Here is a 24,918-nt window from a genome sequence, read left to right as displayed (position 1 = left end):
TTATTTAAATGGAAATAAAACTATTCAGAAGTCGGCCTGAGGAACACTAGGAAAAAATACAGCGGATATTAAAAACCATTAGATGTACATAGAGATAATTTTGACCCAGTGAACGAATGCAACATTAACACAGCAGTGCTCTGTTTAAACTGTGATCTTCCAAGTAACTACACACAACATCGCAATACAACTCCATTTAACCATACGCCTTTACAAAAACATTCTTAATGATTAAAATTATTCAGATGGTAAAAAATGGCTTAACCTGAGCGCTGTTACATGAAACAAGGAGTGCAACGCGTTGAAAAGCTGTATGTATACAAGGCCCATTTCCTGTTAGTTAGAAAAACGTGTATCCAACCAAGAAGTGAGAAAGCAACACAGGCACCTAAAAGACCCAGTGAGATTAACTTTCCCCTTGAGGTTTTGTCTAGTGCAATAGGGACCACACTTTCCACCAAAATAAGCATAGAAATAGAAAAAGAAAAATAAAAAAAAATATATAAAATATAAATTAAAAAAAGAAAAAGCAAAAAAAACAACCCTGCAAAAAGTAGTGTTATAAAGAACAAAATGATCCTTCCCAACCATATTATACCAGAAGATGGTATACGTAAGGATCCAATATGAATCAGGTTTTGTACACAAGGCCCTGTGCTCATGTAGACAATAAGTCATCTTCGTGATTAAAAATTAGGTTACAAAAAAACCTTACATAAAATCCTTAGGATTTAACACTAATTGAAGATAAAATACTTCCACAATTATGTTTATGAATTAATGGTTAAGGCATGATTTAAGGTAACATTGAAACAAAAGCCCTATGTTACCCTAAATGACCCATACATACCCTTTATAACATAGCTAACTTTATGCAACCTGTTCATTTTCCTTCAAATTTATTTCTCATCCAACATGCTGCTAAAAATTAAAAAGCACAAAAAATAATTTAAAAAAGGTTCATGTCTCAACAAACAAAAATGCCTTTTTAACAGGGAGCACGTGAAAGCCAGATTTCTACCTTCGAGCATCACAACCCACGTAACAAACATGGTACCAGGCGAAGGACAGAACAACACAATGCTATGCCAGAGAACAAATCCAGGAAATCTCCCCAGTACGACAAACAGGCAAAAAAAAAAGCCAGCAAATGAAAACCCACACCCTCCCTCCCGCCCTCTCACCCGTAGTATAAGGGCAGCACACCCACACACACATACATACACACAGTTACTTTCTGTAACCATAGAAAGTGCATACAACAATTTCTCAGGTAACTGCACAATATAAAGCTAAACAGAAGATACTATATATAAATATAAAAAATACTATTTAAAAAATATTAAAAAATAAATAAAAAATTGTTTCTGATTCCAAGTAGCTAGATTATGTCGAGAAAAAAAACTATGAAGACCCTCAAGGCACATGTTCTCAAATAACCTACAGTTTTATAAAAAAAAAAAAAAAATCTCATCTAAACACTTGCAGTGGAAACCTAACATCAAACGAAAATGCTCAGTCTACTTGGCATTTTAGTGGCTGGAAGGCCGTATTTTTTTAAAACAGAAATTTGGAAATCTCAAGTTATTTTTCAGAATTAAACTGGGGAATAAGCTACGTATCCTGAAGATACTTTACAGATGGGATGCCAATATTCTTCTTGAAGTCATACTGGTGATATATAGGTGGACCAAGAACAATTACCCCGTCTAAATTTACTCTTACCACTACTTAGAGGGAAAACATTTGCATGGCAGCTCCTTCAGCTGTGAAAATGCTATGGACCCATCCTCCTCCTACCTAGCAACAATTGTACTGAGCTTTTCAAACACTCCAAATTGTTTCATCGTACATTATGTGCCACATCAATTGCTAACATTGTGATGAGAGCAAGTTTTACAAGACCAACTTGAATTATGTGTAAAACGAAAATAGCCCAAACTTTTGAGAACAGTATTACAAAGCAGACCTATCTGTGCTTGTACAGCAGAACCAAACAGACCTAGAAAACCATGCCTTAGTCTGACAGTGTACTCTGTTTTCCCTTTAACGTTGAGCTTTTTAAAAACCTTTCCTTTTTTTTTTTTTTAATGTAGAACATTTTGCTAAAATACCACAGATCATATGGCCAATCCAATCTTTCAGTCAAAGCAAAATATGATTAGTTATGAAGTGAATTCTCCAGAGCTACAGATGAAAACAAAATAATTCCAAAAAAAAAAAATGGCTCAATATAATCACCTACTATTGCCTATTAAAATCATTATAAAATTATGCTAATAAAAATTGTGAACAAATAATACACAGATCAGGATGTATGTATTGACTTACTAGCATCTTTATAAAAATTTGAAGATATACACAAAAACACATCAACATTTATGGAACTGTATCCATTAAACTTAGATAAGACAACACAAAAAACTAACAGGTAGCTAAGATGTGTTTGACTGTAAGCACTTTGAGTAACATTTTAATTTTAAAAGTTCAATATTTACATACTACATTAAATGTTCCTTTTTTTTTTTTTTGCATTGTATTTTGAATGCATGATCAAGAAAGAACAAGATAATGGTTGCAACAGATCTTCCAAGAAAGTTAACTTAAGATGTTCAGATTTAACTACGTGCTGAAAGAGAACATGGATGTAACACGTTCATCTAGCTTTACCTCTACTTCCTTTGTGTTTTTTTGTTGTTTTTTTTTGGGGGGGAGGGAGGGAGGAGACAACAAATAGAACTAGAAGAGATGTACCACTCAAACTGATCATTGCCAACAGATCCAGTTTTAAGTTAGAATTTGAGAACTAACAAAACACAAACATTTTCACAAGTGACTCACCTAATTGCTACTTTTGCTACTGAGTTTAAGGTATTAGTAAGATATGGCGACAATACAGGGTGTGCGTATGTATGTATGTGTATACTAAAAGGCATATAGACATACATACATATAGTGAGTACGTTTACACGTGGTTCTGATACCCAGCTACTGCAATAAGCAGCTAAAATAACCAGCAATGCGCTGTACATTGTCTATGCACAAGCAACAATCTACTGCAACCACCTTTAAAGAGGATCCATCTAGTCATTAAACAGGCATTGTTTACATTGCCTCCTACATTTAAATAGATCTGAGGCAATTTCACGTCTTTGTTCCAAAGCCACCCATTTTTGTCTTTTTTTTTTTTTTTTTAAACCCCAACTGAATAAAAATTCTTAAAACTTGTTTAAGTTGGCTGAACCTCAGCCTCTTTGGGATAGATTCAAAACCCAAAGCAGGAGCGTTTCTACAAACTTCTTTGACTTTTGAATCAAACCCATATTCTCAGGCTCCAAGAAACCCTCTAACCCCAATAACACATGCTTACGACAGGACAGCTGATCAACTGCAGATGTTCCTACTGCTGAACTCAGCTGCTGGCCTGTCTGGCATTCGCATCTAGCCCAGATTTCCAGACACACACTATTAGTGCTCCATTCCTAGATGTCTTCCCATCCTTCTCGGCACAGAGAAGCTGCTTCCTAACAGTGGGGTGAATAACTGTTTAATGACTCATTTTAAAGATAAGAATTTATTTTTAAAAATAAAAATGACATAACCTGAGGAGGTAGCACAGCAGTCCTAGCACTCATGGAAGTGAGGAACTACACCGCCCTTGGCAGAGCCAGTCACCGCCATCACCTGGCATTGGTCTTCAGAGTCAGCTTCCACCGGGCACTTCCTACCTGAGACTTGTTCTTTGTCCTGGGCTTAGGCCTATCTGAAGCACTAACAGCACTGTATGTGCTGAATGTAATTAAGAAATATGCTTAAATGGGGAACTGTACAGACAGATATAAAACTCACTTCCACATTAATATTCTCTTGATGTTATAGCATCTTGTCACTATGTTGGAAATGGGCTTAGAGCACTCTTTATAATTTTTACCAGTGCAGTTATTTCCGAAGTACCACGTTACTCTGTATCATTTCAGTGAATAAAAGCAGTTTTACCTAGAAGACTCAACAGTATTTATTAATCGTTATAATTTTTTTAAGCAACTTTTACTTAATTGAAAGCCTGGACCAGTCTTTCCGTAAAAAAGCCAAATGGGTCTCTGTTACTTAGTTACCATTAAACCTTTAAAAAAAAATCTATGCTACTATAAACTTGCTTAGTTCATCCTTCTGTTTTGGCCCCCATTCACAGCTGTTCCATTGGTGTTCTTCTGTGATTGCTCAGGTAACAAACCTACAAAGCTTCTTTAAGTCCCCCCATTCAATAGTAGGTGGAAGGCTTAATAGTATTCCTAAAATAAAGGATGAAGCAAAAGCTCACAGTCTAAAAACTAAGGAAATGTTCATAAAAACTTCAATCCAATATAAAGATGACATTTTAATAAGTTTATTCAGAAGTAACTGAAAAAAGTTGTTCCTTTGGCAATACCATCTAAATGGTTCTAACCAAAAGGAAATATTATGAATTTTACTTTGAATAAAATATAAGCTCCTTTATGTTTGCACATAATTTTTGCGAACTGCCACATTCACCAGCAGATTCACAACGTCCTTATAGTCTTGTTGTATGTATTGGGAACAACACATCAAACTAAATCCTTTCAGTTATGGGTTTCTTATGGTTCAGTCAAAGTAAATCTCAAAGGAAGAAAAAAAATAATCAAAATAAAGCATAAGGCGATTATGAAACACTAGCCCAAAAGAACTATTAGGAATGCACCGCTCTTCCTGTGTAACTTTTTTTAAAGTGAGCCACTAAATATTTCTTTTTCCTTGTATCTGGCAACATCATTTAAAACAACTTAGTTACAACTTGGAGTTAACTACCCCAGGATGCTACTGAAGGGCAAAGATCCTTGTTTTTAAAAACCAAGGGAAAATACAGCAATGTTATTCCTACACAGTGTTTTATGGAACAAGTGGAGTTGGAAGGAGAAGGTGGAAGTCTGTGTTGGAATAGAAAATGCAAAGACAGACTTAACATATTTACAAAGATAGAAACTACAGTTTTCCAGTGTCACCTCCAAAGCTTCTCAGCTTACTGCTATTCAGTGAAGTAGACCACGTTTAAATCTATGCAAGAATACTTTCTATGCTCTCAGATATACAACGTAACTAACGTGTTTTGTTTAGAAAAGTGAGTTCTCATTCAAATACCTCGCACTGAAGATAAGAGCAACCATTATCAAATATTCTTTGCTATGAAGAAAGTTTTTAGATCTTTCGGTGTAAACGTTCTCTCTCAAGTCACTGTGGTCACACAGTAGTATCTTGAAGAACAGTGTCTGCATGCACTGTAAGCATTTTGAAAAAAATCTGTAGTTCCATGTGGTTACAACAGAACGTGAACAAACTGAACAGAAATTCCACCTTTGCAGATCCCTCTCAAGTTCTGCTCTTCTTGAGGACATCTCGCTGCTTTCTGTAGTTCAACATGGCAATTAAAGACTGTAAGCTGAAAGGTTTCAGAACCTGATGGTTGTGCCACCGTGTCTCGTGTCGCTCCACAATAGGCTTCTGTTAGTGTATGTATTTCTCAGCAGACATCACTCAACTATCAGTGCCACATTTATGTGGGACAGATCTATCATGTGCCTGTTAAAAGAAACGTAAAACTCATACTCAAGCTTATTCTAGGGATAGAGATCAGACAAGAAGGTTCTATGAAGGTCACCAATAAATAGATGCTTGAATAGATTAAGAGAAACATTGATCAGAGGAGACTAATTTCATCTTTTGAAGGGAGGGAGTGAAACAAAGGTTGCAGCAGTGCTTACTTACCTGTGGAATTTCTGTTGAAATGCTAAAGCATGTGCTGGCTCCTTAAATTTTGCTATGGCTTTCCGTTGTTGAGGAAGCATCTGTAAACTCTGTAGAGACAAAAAAGTCAAAATATATTTTTATTATTCAACTAAAATTACACTTAAAGAAAACTTATTTTGCATCAAACCTATCAAAATTTTGTTTTATTTCTTTTCTCAGAAACACTTACTGGTGTTTATGGAATGGAAAGAGACTTCTGATTGCAGTCAGGGGCCTAGCTGAAAGCTGGTATGTTAAGCAACTATGCCAAAGGGAAAACCTAGACTATCGCTGGTTAAGCAAAGACCACAATTCTTCAATCTGATCCATACAGATGAAACAAACCCTGCAGCCCGACTTCCACCAACTGACTGCGAAGCATTCAGATGGGCACAGTCTCACTTCACACACAAGCACCTGGATTCGCTCACCTGACCTACATTAATGGATCACAGCATTTCACAGGTCAAACCAGAGCAGAAACGGGGAAAAAGTGGCAAACGGGCAAAAAGTTATAAGTTTTGATCTCTGGACTGTGTATCCTCGTGCTATTTCAATACAAATGGTTAGCTTTTGACAGACACTAATGATCCTGTGACCTTGATGAGATGATTTAGGACACAAATTTAAATATCCAAGTCCCAGTAATGGGAAACGATGCAACACATTTGCCTGCAGAAGTCCATGAGATATATGTTTCTCTTACTAAGAAAGCAGTATTTCACAATGCTGTAAGAATCAACAAAAGATATGTAGTATTGAGGCCTCTAGAACTAGAAAACGCCTCAGCTACGGAGCTGGAGCACTCATGTCCCTGTTCCCTGTTGACCGGTGGCCCTGTGGTCTTTGTAGTCATAGAAACAAAGAATATCCTGAGTTGGAAGGAGCCACCAGGGTCACAGAGACCAACTCTTGCCTCCACAAAGAACCACCAAAAATCAGCCCCTGTGTCTGAGAGTGGTGTCCAGATCCTCCTTGAACTCCTGCAGCTCGGTGCCGTGCCCACTGCCCTGGGCAGCCTGTCCCAGTGCCCGACCACCTCTGGGTGCAGACCCTTTCCCTAACCCCAGCCTGACCCTCCCCTGTCCCAGCTCCATGCCGTTCCCTCGGGTCCTGTCGCTGTCCCCAGAGAGCAGAGCTCAGCGCCTGCCCCTCCGCTCCCCTTGTGAGGGAGCTGCAGGCCGCCATGAGGCCTCCCGTCAGTCTCACAAACCAAGTGATGAGAAGTTAACAGCCTTACTAAGGTTGAAATTGATACTTCGGGTTAGAACAGTCTAACCACCCCCCCTAAAAAAAAGACACTTCAGAAATACGAGAAAATTAAGTTTTACAAATTAAATATGTGCACTCCCAACAATCCCTGAGAACATGCGAGAGGCATTCATCATAACAGAACATCCAGGATGGAAATATCCTGCTACGCTGATGTCTGAACACAGGCCACAGGGATTTTACAGTAACTAGGTTAAAACATCTTCTGAAAGTTTCAATCACAATTTTGAAGCTCAATGTCACAGCGATTCCAGAATCTCACGATAAGTTTCTGAAGTTTAATTGCCTAGGCTGCAGAACACTGAAGACAATTGTTGTCATTCAGCTTCCAGCTCCCCACCATTCTCATGGCTTTGCATACAAAATTATATACCTACCATTCCTGCTTTCCATGCCTAAGTTTCCACATAAAGTCAGTCCAATTTTGCACTGAGCCTAATATGTATTAAGTCACCTCAAAACTTTTCTAGGTTTCCTTGTAATTTCCTGGTTGTCACATATAAATTTAATTCTCTGTTCCCGTGTATCGCCTGCACTTAGCAGCATCCCCACACTTGTCAGTGACTCTAGCCTTCTCTAGGTCAGTCTCCAAAATTTTAAATTCCATCTGCAAAAACTTCATATCATCTATTGAAGAAATACCAAATATCTTCAGACAAGCAACTGTTCCTTGGGAAACCACAAACAACCACACTCAATACATTTTTCAAGGGTAACATGCTTTGAGACGTCTCAGTGAAAGGATTTTTATCCAACTACTGTGTGCAGTGCTTGCTCAATCTCATGCAGCATTTTAAGCAAGATGTCAAACGTCAGGATGAAATTTGCTATTAAAATTGCCTACTTATATCTTTTTTGGAGCAGGCTGAGAACATGTTTATTTAACAAGAGCTGTGGTACCTGATAGTCGCATTTCTTTATTTTTAAGCCTGACAATTCAGCTGTGGGCTCTTTCTGTAGTTTATCCATCTGTGGATTTTGAAGTCATTAATTTTAGCGCTGGCTACCTTGCACTACCTTGTAATTGACAGGAAACTTCCCTTTCACTACAAAAATCACAGAAGTTTAATATTTCCATTACTCTGACAATTTTAAAGTGAAAGCAGAGGAAACGATGAGGAAATTATCAGCTTCAAATTTGAAATAACTGAGAAAAAAGTGAGTAAAGTAACCAGCAGAAAAGTTCCAGTTGGTTAATTTGCACTGTACAGTTTTCGGAAGTCTTGCAATAAGGGAAAGATTTAGCTAAGTAACTAGAATTTGTTCTTTTCTGAGCTAGTAGCAATAGGATTTATCTAAAAAAAAAAAACAAAAAAAAAACAAGCAAATAGGAATATGTCTATTTTTTAATCAGAAAGATCTTTACAAGGTTAAGCACATTTTACCAACATGAATACTATCTAATTGCACAAAGCACCAAAGAATGAACTTGGAAAAAAGCTCAGTTCTCCTGTATGTATAGAAATCTGCTGGACTGGATGAGGGAGGTACTGAAGTTTGTGTTCTCCTTTACAGATGTCCCTTTATTATAACTTACAGAACTGTATTCTCTTGCCACCACCTTTTCAGTCTAGACTAAAGAATAAGTTTTAAAGACTAAAAACTAATTACAGCCATTAAGTAAAACATTTTTTAAAGAAGACACTTTTAAGAGTTAAAAGGAAGAAATGTAATTTAAAAAAAAAACAAACAAACAAACAAACAAGAGAAGTAAATCTGTTTCCTTGATTACGACCCAAAGAACCTGAAACGATTAATATAAGAAAAACCTGTCTGAATCACTGAAAGGACAAATAGTTCAGAGAGCAGTTGGACAACAGCGAGTACCCTGCAAGTCCTACTGTCACCTCGTTCTCTCCCCTTTCCTGAGCTGCCTTTAGTTCTGCTAACAACCGATACTCACAGGATGTGATCAGTTTCAGAAGAGAAAATGTGCTCTTTTTCCAATAGTTGATCAATTATGACTTTAGTATGCTTGAAACGCAGAAAAGCAAAATTTGATTTTGCAGCTCATACACCCGTAATGATAAATTATTAAGAAGCTGCTCAGTAATTAGCATACAAGATTGACTAAAGAAAGACATTCCGGCGTAGTAGAGGCTTATTAGTGAAATTAGAAAGGCAAAGTATCTAAATCTTACTGTAGACAACATATTTGTGCTTTCACATGAATTAATAAAGCTTACTGGCTGACTAGTTTGGATATGTCACTGCCTGCTCATCTTTGTGTTGTATTATTGTCATATTTTCCAAAGCAAAAAAAATGTAACCAAAACAATTCTGATTTAAGTTTTAATTTTAATACTCAGTTGTTTTGGCAACAAAGCATCTGTTCTTGGATAAGTCTATTGAAAAGCATCTTAATAACATTCAGTTTCACTTGTCAATATGGTGAAACAAAGTAAAAGGTTTTCAGCTGATTTTCAGTGGAAGCAGCAACCATTTATACTCAGCCTGAACTTACTTGAAAGTTCTCAGTTTATTCAATTCCCCCAACAGTATTTTATATTTCAAAGCCTCAACATCAATTCTAACAATCAAAATTTTCCCACAGTCATCTGGCTAATGAATCCAGATGGGAGCCACCGTAGCAGCATGGATCAGTGTGCCACGCTGGATCTCCACTGGCTGCAGTAAGCCAATCCATCTGATCCTTTGCTGAACAGGCTCCATGTAACGCACTCACAGAGCCCAGCAGTAGGACAATCACTTCCAGCATCAATCTTCTCAACTACTGCAGTTACATGCTCTTGTGCTTTTCAGCAAGAGAGAATTTAGGACTGCACAACAAAAGGATAAACGAACGCTACACAAATGATACTCCTCTAATTGAAAACTGTTCAAAAGCTCCAATTAAACAGCTTTAATACAATTTCTCAACCTTCACTACACTCAAACCATGGTTGTGAAAACGGTGCAGATTTGTGTTTGCCTCATTTAGATATAAAAAAATGGTTTTGGTCTTGTTTTAACACGAAATAATTTACTAATTTACTTTCACTATATGAATACCATAGCCTGAAATGCCATCACAAATACCTTTGCTGACAAAGACTTATAATATCACAACATGAGACATGATCTACATTGTGTTTTCAAACAAATCATTATTGATAACGTGCAAATATGAGCATTTAGCTTGCTATCAGAAGTCTCTTGAAAATGTCTACTGTTATTTTGAGACAACATACATTTACTTGTACTACTATATAAACTCCGAACTTCATGCTTACACTGTTAAGAGAACAACGAGGCTGACTGTCAGGCACCGAACAAGTCAGTACAATTTTGCTGGAGTGTGTAGGTCCTGACCTGCTGCTATCCTGAGCCTGAACAGATGGGCTATCGGCTGGGAATACAAACAAGTGTTCCACTTCAGTGGAAACCTGAAATAAAATAACTGCATATTCATCTTACTGGATTATTTCTGTCTCCTTGAATTCTGGGTGAGATGTAGTTTAGAGTTGATCCTGCACTTAGGTGATGTTAACAGCTTCAGTTAACAGGTGATGTTGTCTGAAGAAACAGATTGGGCATGCAACCTGTGGAATTTTATCACCTCAACATTTTTTTTCAAGGCATTATCTTATGGACTTTACCAGCTTTTCCTACATGCTAGGAAATTACACACAAAATTAATTCTGCATAACTTAATCACACTACCTTGTTATTTTGAGACCCCTATTTTTGTCACCTTTTTAGAATAACTGGGCAGCCATTATTTTCAGTGATAAAATTCAGTATTTCTAGCACATTCTTAGGATAGTCCAAGCGCTTGCACATTCACAGGGTCATTTCAAAATAACCTCCTAGAAAGCTGTTACATTTAATCAGCTGGACCAACTGCAAGTCTCTGCAAAAATACCAGTCCTTTGTAAGAAGTGCTAGCCCTCCAGGAACACCGCATTTCCAGAAACATCACAGTGATCACAACTATGCCGGTGACTTGCTCCAGGTTCAAGTCTGTAACAGCTATGGCTGATACCAGGCTGCCGTAAGATAAACGTGTTGCATGCTATTAGCGGTAAGACTTTTTCTTCTTACAAACTTTACACGTGGAGTTTTGGTTCGTTTATACTCTAAATTGTGAGTAACATGCTAATAAACGCATAACTGTATGTTGCTTAGACACATTCAAATCTATATTAAATGCTTCCTTCAATAATGTTCAGATACCACACAAGTACCACAGATGAATAACATCTATGGAAGAAAAATGGTTTTAGAGGTGAGTTAGTATCAAAAAGAAGCTAAAACCATCAGACAGGCAGGCCTTCATATACTACTAATGATCTGTTCTCTCATTTTCAAAGAATACATAGCACAAAACAATCCTTAGCTTTATGATCTCCATTACAACAATAAAAATGAGTTTATCTTTGACAAAATATCATGCCGCCCTATGAATTTGATCTGAATTTAGCATTATTCCAGTAGCTACTGATTTTGCAGGATGCCAAAGGAGAGTCAGGAGAGGCTGGGTAAAGACCAGCTACACAGCCTTGCTTTTGGACATGCACTGGTTCTACCAAGAGTTACTTGACTTCTCATATAATGCAGGGACACTGAAGTTTCCTCAACAGGAGATTTCTGCCACACTGCACTTCACAAGAATCTCCTTCTATCAGCAATTCCTAAACTGAAATATCACAATCCTTCCAACCGTCACAGCTCTGAAAAAACAACTTCATTCACATTTCCTCTTTAAGTTGACCTAGTCAGACGTTCACCAGAGGATGAAAACCCCTTCCCGGATCCGCTCAGGTGTAAAGGATTGACAATCCAATAACTTCCAGGGGATTTCATTGACTTGTTACTTTACAGATTAGGGCGTACAGATCTACAATACAGTTCTTCCTGGAGATCAGCCTGAGATCAGAGGTATTCTATGCATTTCCCCAATCGACTCCGGAGTAACAGAAGAGATTAGATCCTGACACAGTTTTAGCATTAAAAAAAAAAAAAAAAAGAAAAAAAGAAAAAAAGAACTGTTTTATGCTGGGGAGGAGTTTTTTATGTTTTTATACAGAGGTGATTTTGGAAGCGTAGAGCTCATACTGATCTTCATTATTTCCCTTTTCTGCTTCTTTAGGTGCTGCCATGGGAAGATGTGTACCTTTTGTAGAATGGAAAATGCAACAGTTTCAAACAACCAGGATTTCATGAACACTCATGCTTTTGGTTGAGAGCTAGCCTACAACTGTTTTAAATCACTACTTAATTCAACATCTTTAAAAAAAAACAGGTCTGACATTTTCTGCAACTGAACTATTACCAGTGACTAAAGAACGAACATCGTAAAAAGACCATTCCCTCTGCAGAGGCCGAGACCTACACTGGGCTCAAATTTATCCTTTACACATGCTTTGTCCTTACATCTACACTTTTCCAATATCAATAAAAAATAATGTTGAAATAACCTGCATATCAGCAGCACAATGATCTCTAGTTAAGCTTCACTGAAAAACACTACCTTGACACACGCAACAGGACAACCAAGAGTAGAAAGCAAGAGATCTCTTGTAGGAACCAAGTGTCTTTGACACTAAAGCTCTCAGAAGTTACACAGAGAGAAGGAAGTTAAAAGGGAGGTAGTAAGAGTACTGAGAGATGGAAACTAAGCAGGCAGGGATTGAGACTGGAGCAAGAGCTCGTTTCAATTACAATAGACACATGGGAAATAAAAGTTTCCTCCTCTAAATAATAGACTGTACATTCAGTTCATTGCTGAATTTAGGCTTAGGGGGTGACAGTCCATACACGGCTGCTAAAAAGGGTCTGTGCAATAACAAACTGTAAATGGTCATAAATAATAACATTACTAGTGTGTGATTCAATCTGTTCTCCAACAGTATGAACAGCAGCACGGCAGGTACTTTCTGAAAAGGAAAATCAGATTCTATTTGTTCTTCCATCCCTTCAATACATGGGGATACATTTTTATTGTTCTCACAGTTCCCTGACAGCTGAAGCATCTTTCTGTAGGTGACACTTCATAGCCATTGCCAACAGGCACAGAGGCTGGAACAGAATGTATTTATTTTACCCTCAGCTTTTGCATATGACTGCGCCCCTCCTGCCCTTCCTTCCGGCTTTTATGCTTTAAAAGTGCTCAACTTTCAGCTTCTGTATGCAAGATGAGATAAGAAAAAAGGGATAATCACCTATGGTTGAGATGAGCTTCTCTAGCTCAGGCACTGCTCTGTAGCGCAGCTGAACAGGACAGGCTCATTGTAGAGTTGCTCTCCTCTCCCCCAGCCCAAGGACAGGGCAGGACTGACCATGCTTTCTTCCACAGTCTGTGGAGAGACTCTCAGCTGCGAGAGCTGAAAATGTTTTTACAGGCAGGAAGAACAAACAGGTCACCAAAGCGGCGCTGCGCACCCTGTGTGCCATGTCACACGGAGAAGAACCCTGCTGATCCTGGAAGAGCACTCATGTTCTGGGCGCGCTCATCTACATGTGCTTGTCATTTCCACTGATAAGCCTTTATGCTAAAAATAAAATCATCAACTTTAGGTGTAGTGTTAGTGCAGACACTGTCTTTACCCTAAGTGGGCACTAGGTAGCACTATCACTCTAAGAAAGCAAAGAGAAGCACATCGACAAGGCAATTGTTTTCCCTTTCTGAGACTGGAAAATAAATGACTCTTATCAGAGTATAACTTATATTCATAAATGCACTTCAAATACAGTTGCAGCATTCTAATCATCTCTGATATATAACGGTGGCTTGCTCCCCCCCCTCCTTTTTTAACATCAGAATTCATGATCTTAAATCTTTTAAAAGCAACACTGGGAATTTGCACTAATATTTTATGGTTGGAAACATCTAAATATATGGTTTAAGACAATTATGGAACAACTCCACAGGATGATCACGCAGTACTCGCATCACCTGAAGACCTAGAAAATGATTCTCTGTACCTGCCACCAACCGTAAAAAAATATATAAAGGTGTTGGTAACGGCTGAATACAAACCTCTGCAAACAGTACAAGACAGCATGAACATTAAACCTCGATTCAATAGCATGCAAATAAGAGCTAAGTTTTTAATTACTTTTGTAACTTCTTACAAAAGACATAAAATTATTAGAGTGTCCAAAGGAGGGCTATAAAGATGGCAAAGGGTCTGGAGGGGAAGACTGGTGAGGAGCAGCTGAGGCCCCTTGGTTTGTTCAGCCCCGAGCAGAGCAGGCTGAGGGGAGGCCTCATGGCGGCCTGCAGCTCCCTCACAAGGGGAGCGGAGGGGCAGGCGCTGAGCTCTGCTCTCTGGGGACAGCGACAGGACCCGAGGTAACGGCATGGAGCTGGGACAGGGGAGGGTCAGGCTGGGGGTTAGGGAAAGGGTCTGCACCCAGAGGTGGTCAGGCACTGGGACAGGCTGCCCAGGGCAGTGGGCACGGCACCGAGCTGCAGGAGTTCAAGGAGTGTTTGGTCAGCACTCTCAGACACAGAGTCTGGTTTTGGGCTGGTTATGCGTGGAGCCAGGAGTTGGATACAATGATCCCTGTGGGTCCCTCCCAGCTTGGGATACTCTATAATTATTAGTAATCTCCTTCAGGAAGTGGTTCTGGACAGATGTGTACTGAATGTCACTGCTGCAGTGCAGTCCCCAGGAGGCTGTATTTCAGTGGCGTGCTCAGAAAGCTTCTATACTTTCAAATGTATTTTGGACTGCATGATTTTATTTATAGTATATAATTATTTTAGATTCATCACTCAGATTCTACTTCAGGGACATTATTTGTATCTGTATCTTCTCCAGAAGGAGGAGGACAGCAAGCCATATGCTGAAAGGAAGTGGTTTTCCTGGTAATTTAATCATGTTTGAGTTGGAAGGTGCAGCTATGACTAATGGGCTGTTCCTGAAGCCTGGAAAATTTTCTTCAGTATCTGAGAATCTTAATAGTGTTTTTTCTCCTGTTCTAGTAACAAAGCAGCTTTAATGAATCAAGGATTAGAAATAAGGAGTCTACAGTGATAGTCAACAGAGCATAATTTTCAAAGTTCATATACAGGAAAAGACAATTTTCTCCATTTTTAGGGGATGGAAAGGAAAAATTGTAAATTTCCCACCTCTGAACTGTAAAAAATCTCCATCTTTTGAGTGCCCAGCTGTTCCCACATTACAACTTACAGAACCATCATCTCAATGCAAACTGATTGCAAAGCTAGGAGCACTGAACATCATAAATTGAGGGGATTTTTGAGCTTCCCTTTTTAAGACAGTTTTGTGCAAGGTAATGATACCTCAAAGATACGAGAAAAAGGCAAAAGTAAAAATCCAAGCCTTCTGCATCCAGAAAAAGTGTAACCTCCTTTATGCCCAATGCATCTTTCTGTTCTCCTACTGCTTCTGGACTTCCACCTGGCTGAGCTAAAAACCTGAGCTTTCTTGAATTCATTTCTGAAAAAGCAGCTAGAATTTCTGACTCCGCCCTTTTCTTGGAGGTAATTTTTTCTTTCTGCATTCCTCCTTTTCCAGTTCACCAAGTTTCAACACTTCGATTTCATCTTAAAAGATCAGAACTGCACTACCTAAAGGTGCTCTTCTGCTCAGGTCATTCCCATACCCGATGCATGAAATATGCCAACCCCACATGGCCAGGAGCCCTTCCATTCACTACTCAGATCTCTTCCAGTGGCTCACTTCTGTACTCCTCATTGCAAATTACATACATGAAGTGCATTTTAAAGAATGAAAACATGATGTATAAAAGACCGTTATAAGCAGACTACTTCTCCCCTGGACATGTCACTATCCACACTTCCAAAACATCGCTTAGTTGCAAGCAAGCCAAGAAATGTCTAGCCTTCTATAAGCCTGATTTGAAATTCAAGGGTAGAATTAGCACAAAATGCCTTCTGCATCATTAGCTAAATTCAACTATCTCTTTCAAGTACTAATTCTAGATATCTGGTGAGGTGAAAGCAGATGATTTACAACTTTCCAAGGGTACAGCTGACACTGTTGAGCTGCAAGAACACAAGGGACATGCATATATCAAATCCCACTGGAAAATTAGTCACAGGTTTCTTCCTATAAGCATACTTTCGAAACTGGTCTGTGACGCTACATTAAGATACTACCGTTTGGAGTCTGCTAAGAAACAGCAAGTACTGAATAAATTTTTTAGCACATTCTCAATATCTTCTCTCAATCATGAATATTTCCTAGCAGGATTTCTATTAATCTCCTCCTAATATTCTCATGCAAGATTTAACAAGTAAACACTGACTAAATGTGCTCTGGAACTGTATGAATAATTTCCTCGAGTACTACAGAACACGAAGGGAGAAAGTATTTTGTGAGAGTATTTTTGCCTTCACAAACAAATTAAACCTCTCTGAATTGACGACATAAATAATTCAGCGTTATTCCATTTACTAAATTGGGAAAAAGTGAGGCAGAGAGCACATCTTTAGGAAAGCACTGTGTTCTACAACAGAGATAATCCTATTCATAAACAAGTCTCCAAGCCACAAAATAGCTCCAATTAATGCATTGCATTTGTCTGAAAATGTTGATCCTGTCAAAATCAGCGCCCAAAACTGAAAAATTAAAGGAGAAAAATAATCATAATCTGCATGTTTCATTATCTGCTGACTGATATTTTCAAATATACTAAAAATTCAGACATGGGCTCCTAAGCCCTTGGGTGCTTTGAAAGCCTCCTGTTTTGCTTAAAGCCAGTTTAACTGATACACCAATTCCAGGAGGCAGTTTTAGAACAGAAGCTTTGCAGCAGATATACCAGCACATATGTCATAACCTTGCTCACAGGCCCCTCCTGAAGAGAACCTCCTAAAAAGTAAATTAAAAATCCTTCAAAGCAGAATATGTTTTCATTTGAAAAAGCAGGCAGTGCTACATGGTATAAAACCTCAAATGAATACTGTTCATTAAATAACCCAGGACTGCAATAACAGGAATCAAAAAAGAGTGTAGGTGCAAGCCAACAATAAAAACAGCAAGAAAAATGTATTTGCTTTGATATGATAATTTGGCTTTAACAAAACCTCACAGAACGGACGTGCTTGTATTCTATATGGAAATAATAGAGATCGTACAAGAACACCAAAATGAAGGAGACTCTTTTGCAGTAAGAATGTGACAGTTAGCAAAATTCTACTGCATTTCCCGTGCCGCAATGTAATTGCGCCTGTCTTTCCTATCAGGTGTGGTGCGTGTGGGTGGGGGTACCTTCAAACATAAATTACCAATAAACACACATTGTATTTAGTGTCAGGGAATTAATTGAGCTTTCCGGAATGAAAGACTTTTGGCACAAAAATTATAAACCAAGGTTGACCTACCTGAATGGGTCCCACTGACATCAGCAGGTTTTTCAGTTGGACATCAGTAGTTGATGAAGAAAGCCCTTCAACTGACACAATACAGGGCTGAGGTTTGCACTCCACCACTCGCAGGTTCTGTTTATTTGGCATCAAGCGTCCTCGGCCCATCTGGCCTGCTACTCCTCTGCCTCTCCCATGCATAATGACCTGCCAACAACAAAAGTAACAGTATTTTGATTTACTTACCTAGTGTTTCTGCTAACCGCATTTGACAGATGATACAAAAGTTAGCAATTTACTTAAAGATTTGATTAAAGCACGTGTTGATTTAAAACAGCTTGTTGCTGTTAGCTTATTTGAAAGGCCACACATTAACATATCTCTCTATTGCTTATATAAACCTATTTTAAAGGGACGGCGAGTTAGAGATCATAGTGAGACTAAAGCCTCAGCCTTAGCACAGATCAAGCAGTGGAAGGTCCCAGACCAAAGTGTATAACCTAGTTTTCAACACTGATCACATTATCAGGCATGTATTTAGCTCCCATATTTTGAGTTTGGTCAAAAAAATCCAAAGTGATCCCTCTCATTTTTCTTAACCCACAGATATATTTAACATATGCATAAGATGGGCAAACTGCTCCAAGTGTCTCCAGTCTCTGCTGCTTGCAACCACTAGTCCATTATCTGGATGGAGTGTTTATGCATAGAGAAAAAAAATAAATTGTTTTACAGTTCCTTTTCCCCAGATCCTGTAAGATCTGGAACCACAATATTTATTCATATCCCACAATATGTATTCATTCTTGTAAATTAAAGGTCGAACAGTTGGGGAGAGAAAAATCAACAATGAAACAGTAACAAACATCAAACAATTAACACTTAACATTGAGATAACACTCAACACTTTCTCTTCTTCAGTAGGATTCCTACTTGAGAAGCCTAGGTAATGACTTTTCCTCTCCGCATCAGCAAGGAAATCTTAGCTTGCCATGAAGCTGGAAGGTTACTGCTAACAGTTCGAAACCAACCATTAACTTAAAAGCCAAAATCCCAGTTATTTTCAGGGAGCATCTCGGTTTGAGGATGAACAGAAAGCACACACCAGTGCAACCTGAACGCTCTCCCTGCCTCCTCCCAGTGAATGATCAGTGCGAAAGCCTCATCCTGAGCTCACCGACTGTTCTGAGCAACACCAGCTTTGAGAACCACCCGAGGAGCATCCTGAAACAGCTGCTGCGTGCTCCTACGCGTGCAGCCAACAGCCTGAACACAAGCAGAAGCACAACTTCAGAATAACTCTTGGGTTTTAAGCCAGAAAGCACGTTGGATGCCGTTCCTCTAGTAGCTATCTTGAGACGCACGCATTTCCCATGGGGAATACTGTGCTGGCCAGAAAGTCATCGGATAAAACAACTTGCAGGCATCACCACTCTGTGCTGGATACAAACAGGCCTCTATAGATTAAATGCTTTATATGCAATTATGCATCTCCTGGGTCATGCAGCCCTGTGCTAGTAATTGACAAACAGAATGCTAGTTATTAATATAGCAACACAGCTAGACAGTAAAACTTCTAGCAGCGATATGCATCTAAAAATCACCTTTTTAGGTTGATGGATTCCCTGGATGTTTTTGACTCCTTGAGGAGCTGGTGAATGGATCTGTGCCTGCTGCTGCTGTTGGTGCTGCTGCTGTTGCATTCCCTTTGTCAATGTGACCTTCCGCACTGGCTGCTGTTTCGGCTCCAGAGGTTGTTGAGGCCGCTGGGGCTGGCCCTCTGGGTGAAAAAAGCCAGCATCCTCTCCCCCCTGCTGAAATCAACAACACAACACGCGGCTCAATGTCTACGCAGTGCAAACACTCGCCCTGAGAAACCTCCTGTGACATCCAGCTCGGTTAGAGCACAGCAAACACTCATCGATTTGCCTATTAAAACAAACCAGCGCCTGCTACAGAAGTGTGTAAGGGCTCAGCCTGGAAATTACGCTTTAGTCTAAAACAAACCCACAGTAGCTAAGCACAGCTTATTTCCTTTGAACTTTATTATTGATTGCTGTGTTCAGTAACATCTTTTCAAACCCAAATCAGCGAGGTATTTTCACTTCTCTTTCCAAATTATTCTTCCTTCCAGGTTTACATATGAACTATGCTTATTGCTTTTTGGTGGTGGTGGATTTTTTTCCCCCCATAGAGACGTACACGTTACAGAGAACTGTGAAGGCTGGAAGAACCACACAAGTACTCTGCTCATCTTTCAAAGTTGAATCTCTCTTTAATTAGAAATTAGTATTTATTTTGAAGTGCATATTTACGCTGCCTGCTTCCATACCAACAACCTTTTAAGCTATCTTCATCCCCAAGCACTGTCCACGTTTGGAACAGTTAGAACAGTTCTTCCCCAAGGTTTTTCTTGTTTGGTTTGGTTTATAATGCTCTTACTGTAAATATTTATACTCACAAGCACAAATAAACAATGCCCTTTCCGATCCAATGACCCCTAACTCTTTCTACTACCTCTCACTGAGCACACAGCACAGATGTGAGGTGAAGGCACTAGGAGATGAGTGATTCACTTCCACTGCCTCTACCCAAGCAGTTTGGCTTTGTACAAACAGAGGGGAGATTCTTGAATTTGTGTCTAGCTTTCCAGACTAGATACCGAAAACCAGCATCTATAAAGGGCTTCAAATCATCGCATGCTTTCTGCATGGTTTTGACAGTAAAATGTATATATTAGCTGGAATTCAACATTCTCCAATCTGCTAATATTAGTCAACATTGTTCGTATTATTTTACATGCTCAAAGAATACTGATGCTTGCTGCCTGAGCACCCAGCACTGACCTGAGCATGAAGCTGCAGGACCAGCAGGAAGCCCCCCATCACCTACTGCCACTGGGGAGCCAGGCAGGGGAAGTTCATTAATCCCCAATCCCACCAGTGCAACACCTGAGAGTCAGGCTGAATAAACACAGACAGAACTGCAGGCTTTATTTAAGCCCATGACAAACCTCAGGCAACCTTGCAAAAGCCCTGTAATAGAAGGTGTGTCTGAATAAAAAGTAGTAATTGTGAAAGCATCTCTATTTACACAGTTTCTTTCTTTTTGCTTAAATATCGACGAGTCAAAAGTCCTTCTGCATCCGTACCAGATGTCATGAACCAGAGAGGTTCATGTTAACCGGCACGTTTCTTGGGGACAAGCAGACAAAATATAAGGCTGCAGAAGGAGTAGGTTTATGGTCCAAGAGTGAGATTACCTCGACTGAGAAAGCAAATCATTACGCCTCTACCAGGATTACACAAAAGCAAAAGAAACACCTACTGAAGACTGCTTGCTACTAAACCTTTTCACTATTATTTGAAGAGAAATAGTCCAGAACAGGCAGTATCTACGATATTCTCATATTTTCAAGACCACTAGTGCACAATTCAAATCCCTAAACCACATTCTGTTTTATCCAGTAGATGCAGGCAACAAGTTCTCAAGAACTCGACTACGTAAATCCCAGACAAGTTAAACCCCCCAAAATTGGCTTCACCACTGCCTTGCACCATCTACATTTCAAAAGCACAATCTGTCATAGGGAAAATCTTGAAGCTCTTCCTACTTAAGAGCTTTCTGCCACGGTACCCACAGTGAGAAAGCAAGAGAAAACTGCATCTGTTTTTCCTACTTCTAAACAAATTTGCTTTTTTTTTTCTGTGCTAAACTGAACGGCTCCATGCTGAATGAGGCTTCACAGAAAATTTCGTACATAAACCTTTGAGATCAGTAACTAGAAAGATATTATGAAGTTTTCTCTTCAACTGCTGCTCAAAAAAAAAAAAAAAAAAAAAAAAGGAAAAATAGCAGCAGCTCTCCTCTTCTGAAAAAACAAACATATGCACACAAACAAGTATCTTAGCAAGAACCCAGTATTAAATCCTCTTCATTTTAGTATTAATTCCACTATGAGCATCAGCATAAGCCTTATGCTCTGGTCAGATAATTTCCTTTATTCAACCTTCCAGCAGCTGGAAGATTATGAAACAAAAACGAATAAAAACTCCTAGGAGGAATTTAAATGGAAGAATGGGGAGTTAAAATCTAAACTATGCAACCTGCCTGCTGTGAAAAACAGCCATAAGTATTTGCAACCATTTGTTTCTAAACCAAAAATTATTCCATCCCATACAAAGAGCATGAGAGCAGGGCCCTCATGTACACAATGTGCTCATTACTGAAAGTTCAGAAGCAAACAACCATTTGCCGTAAGAGGCAGGGACAGTCAACAACCTAATATTTAACTTGCAAGCCCAATTATCACCAAATAAAACTGTAAAGATTAATGCAGGAAACAAACAATCACACAAAACTCGAACAGAGCCAAATGCAAACACACAGTATTGGTTCAAATTCATGGAAGATCTAATGGGACTTTTTCTCTGCTGGGGTCTATAGCGGGTTGAGACCCAGTCTTGGGTTGAGACTCAGTCTGCGGGTTTCAAGCACTAGCACAATGTTACTGACAATTCCCTGGGATGCTGATCCAGTCTGAAAAGGTGGAAGCATCCCTGGACTTTTTGTGAGTTAATACATTTTGGAAATACGAAAACCTGTAGGTAACAACAAAGGTAGTCCACGGGGTAAGAAATGGAGGGAACAAAGCCTGCTGGTTCCTGTTAACAAGAAAGGAAAACAGGACAACCTGGATCAAAACTTTATAACACCTCTCTGAATACCTCCTGCCACTGGAGATGACTGGAGCTGGCAAGGGCAGAGGGCTCCCTGCTCACTGACCTTCAGCAGTACGTTGCAGCACTGTACAGCCAGTCCTGCCTTCCCCTTTAGACAATGTTGGTGTTTTTCTTAAGGAAATGAAAAACAAACACAGCTCCTAGGTCAATATGCACTTAACAAGCAAAACAAAGTCTCAGGTAACAAATTTTAACCAGCTGAAAAAAGAATCGGTGCCAAAGTCATGTCAGTGCAAGGACCAGCACTGCTAGAGCCAAAGGGAACTAAATCTGCATAGTGCTATTTAGTGGCAAATTAAAACATGGCACTCACCATCATACCACCCTTTAAACTTCTTACATGCAAGGTAATTGCTGGCTTCTCCAGGAATGCAAATAAAGAACTAAGTCTCAAGCAAAAATAAAGCATAAAGAGCTTTAATGCCTGGCCTTAAAGCTACAAAACCTCACACATTGCTCACGGGCCACACATTCGTATGAGAATATTAACACCTCAGAGGAAGAGGTGCATGCCTGTAAATAACAGTGTTTTATGTTCACTCCTGGCTTTCGCTCCAGAGGCAAACACCCGGCCAGAACCCATTAGGCTAATTAAACACATGGCAAAGCTACAGGTAAGGAGGCAGGCAGAGCACACTGGTAGTGCAGAAGCTACCAATACAACATCTAAGTGATGGAAACTGAACTGCTAGCATCTCCTCTACTTCAAACGTCCCACTTCTACCTCATTTGAAATCCACTTTTTCTTAAGGACTTGATTTCTCTAATGGTAAGTTTTCATTAGCTTACATCCTCTCTTCCCCTCAGATTTAAATGTGTAGAAATAGAATGAGATATTGTAATTCTTGATAAAGCATGTTTTTCTTTTTTTAGTACCCTTTTGGGATATACTGGGCAACCCTAAATCCTGCTGCAAGGAATCTATCCATCATCATGGCCTGCTTCATACAGCCTGATGCACTGGAAGTGCTGAAACAAGGTAGAACAATTCTCAGCCCACCACAGTCCTATGCTAAGACCTGAGACCGATTGTTACAATTTCTGATTTTATAATACAAATTTCCTCTGAAGTCCCCTACAGATAGGTGAATTTCATCTTGTGTCTGCAAACCAATAAAGGGAAAATGCTTTTCAGTTATTGCCTACTGCTTAATTCCTGCATTACAAACCATTTTGACCTTCAAGCAATGAATTCCCAACTTTTATACAAGGGCTACACATGAAGCTAGGGAAGAGTTCTCTTGAATGAAACTTTATAGTTACTTGCCTAATTCAAGAGTAATAAAAACACCTTTAGTAAGGGACAGGAGTTCTGTTCAGGGCAAATCTCAAAAACTGTCTTTCAAGTTGAAAATACTATGAGATTGCTAGCAGTGCCAAAACTACAAGTTAATTTCTAATACTGCATGCAATTAAACACTAGTCAAAAGATCTAGATGAAAGGATTTGATCTATACGGTGAATATTTTTCAAACGTTACTGTGTAAGAATCTGCAGACTAACAAAAAAGAGAAGTTATGCCATTTGAGGGCCATGAATTTCAGAATCAGTTCCCCGATAGTAATCGGGGCTGGTTTCCAATATTGACACTCGTTCTCTCACTTGTCAGTGCTGTGCATTCAGAAACACAAAGACCATCCTGCCAAATAGGAGATCATGAATCCTAACCCCAGAATTTTCTGATCCTGCCCGAATTTCGCAAGCTGAAGCTCTGCGCTCCATCATAATCATTGTGACAGTTTTGTAATGAAGACGAAGTTTATTTGCCACCAACATTAGCAGGACAAATTTATTTATAACAAACGCCTTAAAATGTACTGATAAAACTGCCTATTGATAGTGTCAGAGCTTCCTGCAATTTGACAGATCAAATCTTATTTTCATTCTTAAACCCCATGAAGGAATGGTATCACCAACCTGCATTCTGTAGTGAGCAAATTGATTAATCCCCCTCTATAGAAATCTCAACTCTTGATTACACCTATCAGACGTTAAGCAGCATTATTCTAGAGTGACAACACTTGACAAATTCCCAAACCATTTTTCTCAGCCTTTGTGGCCCTGCTAGCTTGTATTAACCCTGATGAAAAATTAATTTTCCTTATCTTCTGCTAAACCCCAAAATCCAAATCCGCCAAACTGGCAACTCTTTCTGTAAAGGTATTATGAAAACCTCGAAAAGATTAATTGCATGTCTTCAGGTGACATTAAATTAATTTCTGCACTCGTGACAGACATTTGATACTCCGTACTGAGAGGACAGATAACATTGTCAGGATACACAGAAGGACAGTGGTGCGGTGTCCCAGGGCAGCCTCTTATGAATTCTCCTCTCGATAAGGCCATACTTCACTGTCACCGGCACTGTTAGGGATCTTGCAGCCCATAGACCTCACTGCACAGGTTTCTATTAACTACGACAATGCCGTGTCTATCCGTGTAATCTTTATAAAGCTAATTCAAAAAATCACCCAATAGGAAAGGGATGTGCATGCCGGATAAAGCACTTAAAGGAAATAAACTCCGGGTGATTTGTGTAAAAATAACCCGGAGAAGGAAAATATTTTCATCTTTTCCCAGACGTACTATAAATCAAATTCTCTGTAACACGATGAAGGCTTGAATCTTGCAGGAAAATCTCAATCCAGAAATGTCTTGTAATTGATTTCCTCTACGAAAAACTCCTACCAGTTTGAGTCAATATTTCTAGAAATGAGTACAGTATCACAGTCGTTCAGAGGAAAAAGCACCTACCAGGTTACTAAACTCATCTTCACTTCAAGGACAAGAACAAATTAC

The 24,918-nt window shown here is 39.2% G+C and overlaps 1 protein-coding gene across 5 annotated transcripts in view; it reads right to left on the bottom strand.

The window, feature by feature from the left end:
- Positions 1-2,320: 2,320 nt before the first annotated feature.
- Positions 2,321-24,918, bottom strand: part of RBM33 (RNA binding motif protein 33) — a 100,034-nt gene continuing 77,436 nt past the window's right edge. For 3 of the 5 annotated variants that reach the window (XM_084511954.1, XM_084511957.1, XM_084511955.1), the window contains 4 exons: positions 18,982-19,191; positions 17,396-17,584; positions 5,782-5,870; positions 2,321-5,595 (listed from right to left, as the gene is read on the bottom strand). In XM_084511954.1, the coding sequence (XP_084368080.1) occupies positions 5,547-5,595; positions 5,782-5,870; positions 17,396-17,584; positions 18,982-19,191 (537 nt within the window). In that variant the 3' untranslated portion in view covers positions 2,321-5,546. The remainder of the gene's footprint in view (positions 5,596-5,781; positions 5,871-17,395; positions 17,585-18,981; positions 19,192-24,918) is intronic. The other 2 variants (XM_084511956.1, XM_084511958.1) reach the window with 2 other exon arrangements.

Source organism: Aythya ferina (genome assembly GCF_964211825.1).
Source record: "Aythya ferina genome assembly, chromosome: 2".
In the NCBI taxonomy this organism is placed as follows: Eukaryota; Metazoa; Chordata; class Aves; order Anseriformes; family Anatidae; genus Aythya; species Aythya ferina.
The sequence above is the reverse complement of the archived record's forward strand: the minus strand, read 5'-3'. Positions and strand labels throughout refer to the sequence as shown.